We start from the raw sequence: 9,927 nt of genomic DNA on the forward strand, positions 1-9,927 counted from the left end.
ATCTTTTTACTTTTACTTGAATAATAAAGAGGGGCTAGAGGTCTAGAGTGATGAGGTGAAGGGAACAGAATTAACAGAGTTAAACCATCCTAGCTTGGGTGGAGCTCAGAGGAGGGGGTAAGCTTTTGGTGTATGGTAGGAGAAATAGAGATGCAAACAAATGGAAGGAAGGGGGTGAAGGGTGCAAAGGGGGTGTTGAAAATAGTTTCGTTGATGAACTGCAAAATCATTAGTTGGAATGTGAGGAGGTTGAACAGCCCCAACAAAAGGGCTATTTTAAAAGCAGGCTTTAGAGAATGATGGTAGACTTGATTTGTATTCAAGAGACAAAAATGGAGTCTTTGACGGATGGATTAGAGACAAGTGTGTGGGGAGGAAGATGAGTGAAGTACGATTGCATTCCAGCCCGTGGCAATGCGAGTGGTATTCTAGTTCTTTGGGATGACAGGAAGATGGAGTACTTGGAGGTTAAAAAAGGGGAGTTTATGATTGGTGTGAAGTTTAAGATATTGGGGATGAGGTAGGATAAGGTTTGGGAGGAGTCTATGGAACTGTGGGGTAGGGTTCAAAGGAGAGGTTTGGGGTAGTGAGGAGATGGGACATTCCTTGGGTAATAGGGGAACTTTAATCTTATAAGATTCCCGGAGAACAGGGTGGGGTGTAGGGTGATATCTAGGGCCATGGAAGAGTTCTAGGAGTTAATTGATAGCCATTATCTTATTGATTTACCTTTGACCGGAGCAAACTTCACCTGGTCCAAATGGGAGGACTCATCTTCCAGATCTAGATTAGAATAAATTCTTAGTGCCTACTTCTTGGGAGGAGTTGGCACCCGGAGTGTTATAAGTCCCTTTATCGAGGTTGACCTCAACACACAGGCGGATCTAGGATTTGGAGGTCCTAGGTGCCACATTGTTCAAGTAAGATAAGCGGGTCGGTTGTTTTAATTTTGGATTATAATTCGAGTTATTTATCTTTTTTTTATTTTTATAAATAAATCGATGAAACATGCATGTTAGTAACATTTTCTTTTAGATATTCTGAGATTAAAGATAACTAAACAATTTGATTTTTTTTTCTTTTTAGGAATTAGTGGCCTTATTCGCTGAAACTTTGAGGAAAAAAAGATTTTTCACACTAAAATTTGAGCTTGTATAAACCATCTAATAGTGTTAACTTAATATATTCATATTCCATTGACTTTATGTGTTGTTGCAAATATATAACAGAGAGAATAAAAATTGTAGTTTCAACCTAGTCATCTTACTTAGCAAGAACGTCGGTAAAGATCGAAAGAACCTTTAAATTAAAAGAACTCGAATAATAATATTCATCATTTTTAAAACGTATATTTTTTTAAACTACTATTAAAATATATTCTTAATATAATAATATTTATGTGACGTTCACAATTCAGTACTCATTAATAGATAAAGAATAAACACGCAATACTCATATCAAGTGATTAATAATTAGTGAAAGAGAAAGTAAAAAAACTTAAATCATTAGTTCTCCAACCCCTCATCACCAGTCCATATTCATATGAGCAACGAATATCAGGGAGTATAGACCTATTAGACTAGTGGGAAGCATCTCTAAGATCTTTTTTTTTAAATAAGATCTTATCTAAGGTACTATCTAATAGACTTGAGAAGGTTCTGAATGAGACGGTCACATCTTCACAAAATGCTTTTGTGGAAGGTAGACAAATCTTGGATGTAGATTTGGTGGCAAACGAAGTGGTAGATTTGAGAAAGAAGCAAGGTATACCAAAAGTGTTGCGTAAGCTAGATCTTGAAAAGGTTTATGACCATGTAAACTTGAAGTTCCTAGAGTTCATTATGCTGAAGATGGGTTTTGGAGAGAAATGGAGAAAGTAGGTCAAGCTTTTGTATTTCTTACGTGCGCTACCCAATGTTGGTGAACGGCAACCCGTGTGGATTTTTGGCAGTTCGAGAGGGTGGAGGCAAGGGGATCTTTTATCACACATGCTCTTCATTTCAGTGATGGAAGCTTTGACCATGATGATGGATAGAGTTGTTGCTGGGGACATAAAATATTTCAATGTTGCGGTTGGAGGTGTTGGGTCCGTATTGGTTTCTCATCTTTTGTTTGCAAATAATACCCTGGTTGTTTTTTTATGTAGATGGGGTCAACTAGATATTCTAGGCTAAGAATAAACTTGGTCTCGGGTGGTGTGATGTCAGGACTCAAAATTAATCTTAGAAAATATGAGATCATTCTCATTGGTGAGGTGAACAATATTGACTTGACCACTCAGGTTTTGCATTGCTGAGTAAGGGCTTTTCCTATTACTTATTTGGATCTTCCGTTAGGGTCTTCTAATAAAGACATTAAATCTGATACTTTAGAGAGTCAAGAAGAGGCTTGCAGGTTGGCAGAAGAAATATTTGTCCAAAGGAGGGAATAAAGTGCTTATTAAGAGCACATTATCAAGCATCCCCACTAACTTTGTCTCTTTTTCATACCCCTCCTAGTGTTATTGGGAAATTGGAAAGGCTCCGCATGAACTTTTTTGACATTAGACGGGTCAAGAAATTTCCATTTGATCTAATGGGAGACTGTGACAACTCCTAAAAGTTGGGGAGGATTGGGAGTTAAAGACTTATGAGTCTTTAACAAAGCTTTGTTAGGGAAATGGTTGTGGAGATTCTGAGTGGAGGTCCAACCCTTATGGAGAGAGGTGATAGTAGATAAATATGGACTGGTGACGAGGGGTTGGAGAACTAATGATATCACTTTGGCTTTAGGTTGTGGAGTGTGAAGGAATATCACGAAGGAATGGGCAGAGTTTTATGAAAACATCTCTTTCAAGGTAGGGGATGGGAGAAAAGTTAATTTTTGGGGATACAAATAATGTGGAGACTTGTGCCTAAAAGATGAGTTTTCGAGCATTTACGGGTTTCTTGTCAAAGGGAGGCGTTAGTCCAACATATAAGGGGGTCATGACTCATGAGGAGAAGAAACGTTTAGGGATTTTAGGTTTATGAGGAATTTTCGGGATTGGGAAGCCGATAAGTTTCAAAGGTTGCAAGCTCGTCTCCATCAACATTGTGAGCCAAGTGACAAACCCGATACTTGGTGATGATAGTTGGGAACAATTGTGATTTCACTATCAAGTTCTTTTATGAGAAGCTTTTGCTCAGGAAGAGGAGGCTTTTCGTATAAAGTTGATTTGGATCTCTAAGGAGCCGAGGAAGGTGTGCTTTTTTACATGGTTAGATACTTGGAGATACTAGTTGGGAACAATTGTTATTTCTCTGTCAAGTCCTTTTTATGAAAAGCTTTTGTTGAGGGCATAGGCGGCTTTTCCTGAAAAGTTGATTTGGATTTCTAAGGTGCCGAGGAAGATTTGTTTTCTTCACATGGTTAGCTGCTACAGGGGGTGATCGTAACGGCCGAAAAGCTTAGGAAAAGAAAGGTCGCATGCATCAGTTGGTGTTACTTATGCAAGGTGGCCGGTGAGGATGTAGATCATATTTTTCAACATTGCAGCTTGGTCACGAGACTCTGGTGGGATATGTTTAGCTGGTTTGGTATTTTGTGGGTGATGCCTAGATCTGTGAAGGACCTGTTGTTTTGTTGGAAAGTGGAAGAAGGAAGAGCAGGGCATAGAATGTTGTTCCTTTGGCATTGATGTGGATCATCGGGAGAGAGAGAAATAGGAGGGCTTTCGAAGGAGTAGAAATGAGCTTTGGGCAGTTAGAGGAGTAGCCTCCCATCCCTCATTTATTTTTGGTGCGCCCATGTAGTTCCAGGATGTATAGAGAAATGGGTGTCTTTTGTAGAGAACCATATCCTTTTGTAGGTTCTTCACTGTTTGCTATACTTCTTGTATACAGCCTCTTTTGGCCTTCCATTAAATATAATTATTTACCTCATCAAAAAAAAAAATCAATATTTTAAAAAAAAACTAGGAATTTAGTTACTCCTAAATCTTTCAGCCAATCTGTCAAAAAAGGATCAATATTATAAAACTAGGATTTTAGTTACTCCTATATCTTTCAGCCAATCTGTCATTCTGGTCTAAGTAGTCAAAAACTAGCCCTCCAAACCTAGGCCCCTTAATTTTGTCTCATGTCTCCCACAAGAATTTCACAACCCACCTTCATCAAAATCATATGCTAAATCTAGTCAGTAAGCTGTTTGAGGGAGATAACTATTATAACAAAACTCATGCAAGCATTCATGACCATCATCATTGGGTGTTACCAAAAGTCAGCATGCAGTGAAGCTTTCTCTAGTCTGCAGGAACATGGAAGATCGTTTCTGTAATTTGCTGAATGATAAGGGGTTCAAAAGCGCTTACAGTCTGTTGTACACAGCTAACATGCAAACTTGCATGAGAGAAGAGTTTTATTAGCCTATTATCTCTAGCAACTAATGTGAAACACCATTTACGAGTGGTTAATACCCATGACTAAGAGATTGGCTTAGAGTCAGGGAATCTGTAAATCACAGTGCTCGACTGAACAAGTAAGGATACAACTATTTCTTGCAAGTATGGAGCTGAGAATCTGAACACTCATGAAAGTCAATACTCTCCTCACCTGCCTTTTAGGGTATAAAAGGAGTAAGCACTTGAATTTCATCTCCCATGACATCACACAGTACATCAATAGATATATAGACACTTACCCTGAGATGCCACGATACAACTGGTCATAAGCTTTCCGCAGTTTTTCATATGCAGAAGCATTCTCCTCATTCAGTTCACCTTTGGCAGATAAAATCTTTTCATTTTCATGCTCCATTTGCCGAAGTGACTTCAATTTGGTGTCAAGAAGAAAAGTATCATCAGTCATCACAATTATCAAAGGGACAATTGTGTGAATTTCTTAGAAGCTTTCAGGAAAGCAGCATAGACGAAGAAGATTCCACGTACAAACACTTTTAAAGATGGCTCAAGCATGGTATAATTATTAAAGGCACCAAAAACTGAGGAAGAGAAGACTAGATCACACTACTAATCTAGCACCTTCCCTTCCAGATTCAAAGTCTTCCAATTTAAGAGAGGAAAAAGCCTTACAGCATGCTCAGACTGAAGAAGTTCTACAGACGCATCATAATATGTTTGGAACGCCTTCCTAAAGAACCTTTTCTGATCAGTAGTCACATTAAGGGCCTTGAAAAGCTGCAGCAGAGGGCAACGTTATAAGGAATTCTGAACGTGGAGAACGTTAGCAGACTGTAATGAAGCATTAAACAAAGAAACACGTTAACAGCACCAAGTGCTAGCAAGTTAAAACTCATCACAAACTTCTATTCTGAAGTCAAAACTGTAATTCCAAAACAAATTGGTTTAGAAGAGATGAGTCAGCACTCCAATCAAGACCCATGTCAAGTCATTGACTGACAATCCATCTAGTTCAACAACCTTTAACACCTTCTAAAGACAACAATCAAGCCATGTTAAAAAGGGTCTCTGCACTACGAAATGACATATATCCAAGGGAATCTATTCAGCTACAAGAGCTTTTGATAAAAATTCCATAAGGGCAAAATGGTAAGATCAACCAATCTATGGAAGAGCAGAACTAACAGAAGATAAGAGTTTGACCATATATTCAGTAATAGACTACGAGATATTCTGAAGTATATTCATTTCCCTGAGTTAAATAACATAGAGAAAAAATAGTGATGTGTCATAAGTAGCAGAGAGCAAGCTATTTCCAATGCTAACTTTTCGACATTACATATTTTGCTCGGGAAAGGAGGAAGAAAGGAAAGGGAAGTGGTGTACCTCCTCAAGAATATCTTGGCCAGCCAATGGAAGCCCAAGAAGGTATCTTCCTTGTCGACCAAAGCTAGCAAGAAGTGACAAATTAGTCTGAGTTGCATCACGGTCCTTCAAATGCTCAACACTCGTGAGGTCCTTAACAATGTTCACAAAGATGCCAGTATCGTCAACAACTCCAACAAAGTAAAGTTCCAAAAGAAGTTTTAAAGTGCTACGCTTTTTCATAGCCCTCGCATTTCTGTCCACTTCTACATCCTCTGCAGCTTTTCCAGGAAAGAAGATTTTCACAAGGCCTTGAACTAGACTTGGTGAAAAGTCCTTGTACCGCTGATGAAGCAAAGAACAGATCTGGGATAGGAAGAAGATGCATCAACAGAAATATGAAACAATGTATGTTCAAAAGAGAAACACAAAACTTAGATACATCAACAGAAATAGAAAACAATGTATGTCCAAAAGAGAAACAGAAAGCTTAAACTTCACCGTTTATTATTTATATTCGAAGCTTGTCTTGGGCAAGAACGTAAGAAGTCCTTTTTTACGAGACTCTAAAGAGAGAATATGTGCTAATTAAGAACCATGCAACCAAAAATACATGTCCTCTAAAGCATATATCACTTCTAAGTTGACAGCCCATGTGGGATACAATTTGAGTAAGTCAGCTAAGAAGCTTACTCTAATATGACTTTCTAGTTTCTACTGCCACACACGTGATGGGATATGGTGTGTATTCTTATTCGCTCTTAGTACATTTTATTTTAAACTGATATTGCTCTTAGTACATAGGTAAGCTAAAGATTCCTTCCGGCTTTTCCCATAAGGATTCTCTACAGTTGGTCCCCATGGTTCATATCCATGCCAAAGTGAGTTTGCACAAGAACGTTAGGTGTGTCTACTATATGATACTTAGCAAAGGCTAGCCTCCATGGTTGTACGGCCTATGTACCGGTAAAAGTAGTTGGTACAATATAGTATTGATACCAGCAAATACTGAGTAATATTTCAGATTTTTACCACAAAAAGTATTCAGGCAATGGTAATTAAAGGGAATCTAGAGTAGGGTAGATTGTCATGAACCGAATGACAAAACAGAACTAGACTCCCAAGAATGAAGAGGCCAAGCACAAAAGAAAAGATGATCTGAAGTCTGGATAGAAAAACTTAGTTCATCGTCAGCTACAGGGAGCATGTCACAACAGAGAAAAATATGAGTCTCACCAAAGAGAAATTGAAGAAGTTAGACAATTCCTGGTCTCACTTCTGACAGCAGTTAACAACAGAAAACAAAGGTGAAGTTTGAGGGTCCAATAATCTCAGTGTTTTGAGTAATTCTCGTTAAATCACTATTTTTCTAAGGAGATTTAATAAACCCTAATCTTCGATATGACAAAGTTCTCCTTCAATTCTTGTCAAACTTTGGACAAATTTGACCACCTTTTGGCCAAGAAGTCCATTCTCAGCAAATATCATCAGCAGCAGGGAACAACAAGATTTTGGAACACAGTATTCACCCCTAAAGCTATTATAGTTTGTTTTGACCACACTTCCCGCATTTTACAGGCCCAGTATAGTACGAAGACTTAAACTATATTTATTGTAGGCATAATCTAATAATTCCAGCAAGAGCAAGGCAGAGCAAACTTGCTAGAAAAAGTAAACGGTTGACAAATTAAACTAAATCAGAGATCAATCAAGTAGGTACCAGCACTGCAGCTTGTATGTCTGCAGCCCGAAGCTTTGCATCACAAATAGCAGTCACTGCTTCACTTACAAACTTGCTTAAGTTGACACTGCGCAACTCTTCCATCAAACCTTCTCGCTGCTCTTCATTAATCTGTTTTAGTTTTTTAATAACTGCAGTATTGCGTTTAATACTAGAATCCAATGTCCTTAGAAAACCAGTGTCTGAAAATTAAAAAAAAATCAGCAGGTCAGCCTCAACAAAATGCACCAATATGTTCAACGGGGAATATAAATATTCCATATCAAGCCAAATTCCCAACTTCTGAGTAGCTACATATGTGTTAGCAAGTGCTAATATAGGAGTAGAAAAATATAGTCATTGACCTTGATAAAGAATTGCCTCATAGAAAGCCAAATAGGGGGGGAAATATTGAATCAACAACCACCTAAGTTACTAAAACCACTTTTATTCTTGTTACCCCTTATGACCATGAAAGAAAAACAAATAGATTATGTATGAAATGAAGTGTAATTTAAAATTGTTTTAGTCTATAAACTACTTCATCCTGGGGCCAAACTTCCGAGGCCAATATAGCAAATCAAATAGTAACTTTTATCTGGTTATTCCTACATGACATGTAACTTTCCAATAAGGATTAAAAGATAGTATCAGAGTTACCTAATTGTTACATGTCAATTCTCATGTTTATCACTTACAAGTTCATGAAAACTAAAATGAAGGAAAAGGGAATGGAGGAATGGAACGAAAAAGAACTGGAGTGAGGAAAATAATGGAAGAAATGATTTCACAAATAAATATAACACTCAGAGCAACCTGGTCGTTCTGGATTCAGATTATTCTGCCTAAGAGCTATCTTTGCCTCAACAGATTTTTTGAATTCCTCATGACGAGCCACAGCTTCCTGTATGAAGATACCAGCATAAATAATTGGAAGAACAACTTAATTTCAGTAAGAAAAGGAAGGAAACACTAGAAATGTTATTGGAACTTCATCAAAGCTGTTGATTAACTATTTTACCAAAGAAAACTATGAAATGGTCTCTTGAAAATATTGGCATTACCTCATCTTCATGTTTCTCTGGGTGTTCCACTCCAACACGACATTCATCCTCAGGATGTTCCATCTTTGTCTATATGACTGTCTGCAGTCTTAAGCTATTCAAGAAATAATTTATTAGCAGGAATATTGACGATCATATTCTCTTTAATTATAACAATCATGGTAAACTCAGAAAAGTACTATTACAGATATTGAACATCTTCTGCATTTGTCATTACCTGAAGAGCCCTACATAACAGACTTTCACCATAAAAGAACTTATTTTTATCCTTATCAAAAAGAAACCTTTTTGTATAAAAGAACTTCAAGTCAATCAAATGTCGAAACCTAAGATAGTTAGAACTTAGTGCCCATTTTCAGGTTAATTGAAAAGAATTTACAAATTACTTCGAAATTGTGACTGAGAATTCATAATACAAGTAACTATTTTTCTTTGTTCTTTCTTAAATTTTTTCCTCCTACTGAGAAATTAGAAACAAGGGAGGGCTCAACCCTAAAAAATAAGGGCCTCAAAAACCCTTAAGAACCGAAAAGCCCCAAATTCAGTTCAAACACACACCGATACATCATGCATGAGAAAAAGGAAGTTGAAATACGTACGCATATACATCCGAAGACGCCAAATCGCAGAGAAAAGAAATAAATTCGACCAAAACGCAAGATTAATTAAACGAAGAAACAGAAGTCGAGATCAAACCATCAGACCCAATAGCAGAGCAAGCAGTGAGTAGAACACAGAGACAGTAAATCGAGAAGATGAAGGAGATACATACATGGGAAGAGACAATCAGAGCTGAACAAATTTTAGATGAAAATTATGTAAAATGTTAATGGCGTTCCTAGGTGAGAAGCACCGTACTAAGTAATAGCAGAAGGAACGATAAAAGTGAATTTTTTTAATTTTTTTTGGTAAAAGGGTGAAAATTCGAGAAAAGGCCCAAAATAGTCTCTCATCTTTGGATTAAGACTCAAAGTCATTCTTAAGTTTTCACATGGAGCATTAATAGTCCCTTATGTTTGCAATATTGGTGCACTTTTGGTTCTCCTTCAAAATTTTGCCTATTTTTTAATATTGATTTTATTCATAATTTATGTATGAAATGCTTAATCGTCATTTTATATATTTAATAGAAATAATAAACTCCATGTGAGAGATTGTGAGAAGAAAAACACCTTATTTTGTTTAGTAGAAATCGTATTGCAGGTAAAGTCGAGAGGTTCATCACGATAATTTCACGTACAATAGTACAAATTTTTCTTTTCTTGCAATGTCATATGTTAAAATGTTCTTAGTTTAGCTATAGTAATATTTATACTGAACAGAACAAGGTGTTTTTTTTCTCATCTTCTCTCACATAAAATTATTATTTCTACTAAATATATAAAAAGACAATGGGACAT

At 37.0% G+C, this 9,927-nt stretch overlaps 1 protein-coding gene across 3 annotated transcripts in view; it reads right to left on the reverse strand.

Annotated features, from left to right (window-relative positions):
* LOC102580674 (regulator of nonsense transcripts UPF2) overlaps window positions 1–9,400 on the reverse strand; it is a 27,918-nt gene extending 18,518 nt beyond the window's left edge. The window contains exons 1-7 of one of the 3 annotated variants that reach the window (XM_006340483.2): window positions 9,300–9,400; window positions 8,528–8,621; window positions 8,280–8,367; window positions 7,464–7,666; window positions 5,765–6,109; window positions 5,051–5,155; window positions 4,660–4,787 (exon numbers count right to left, since the gene is read on the reverse strand). In XM_006340483.2, the coding sequence (XP_006340545.1) occupies window positions 4,660–4,787; window positions 5,051–5,155; window positions 5,765–6,109; window positions 7,464–7,666; window positions 8,280–8,367; window positions 8,528–8,590 (932 nt within the window). In that variant the 5' untranslated portion in view covers window positions 8,591–8,621; window positions 9,300–9,400. The other 2 variants (XM_006340485.2, XM_006340484.2) reach the window with 2 other exon arrangements.
* Between the last annotated feature and the right edge of the window lie 527 nt (window positions 9,401–9,927).

Source organism: Solanum tuberosum, unplaced genomic scaffold (assembly GCF_000226075.1).
Source record: "Solanum tuberosum cultivar DM 1-3 516 R44 unplaced genomic scaffold, SolTub_3.0 scf00019, whole genome shotgun sequence".
NCBI lineage: Eukaryota > Viridiplantae > Streptophyta > Magnoliopsida > Solanales > Solanaceae > Solanum > Solanum tuberosum.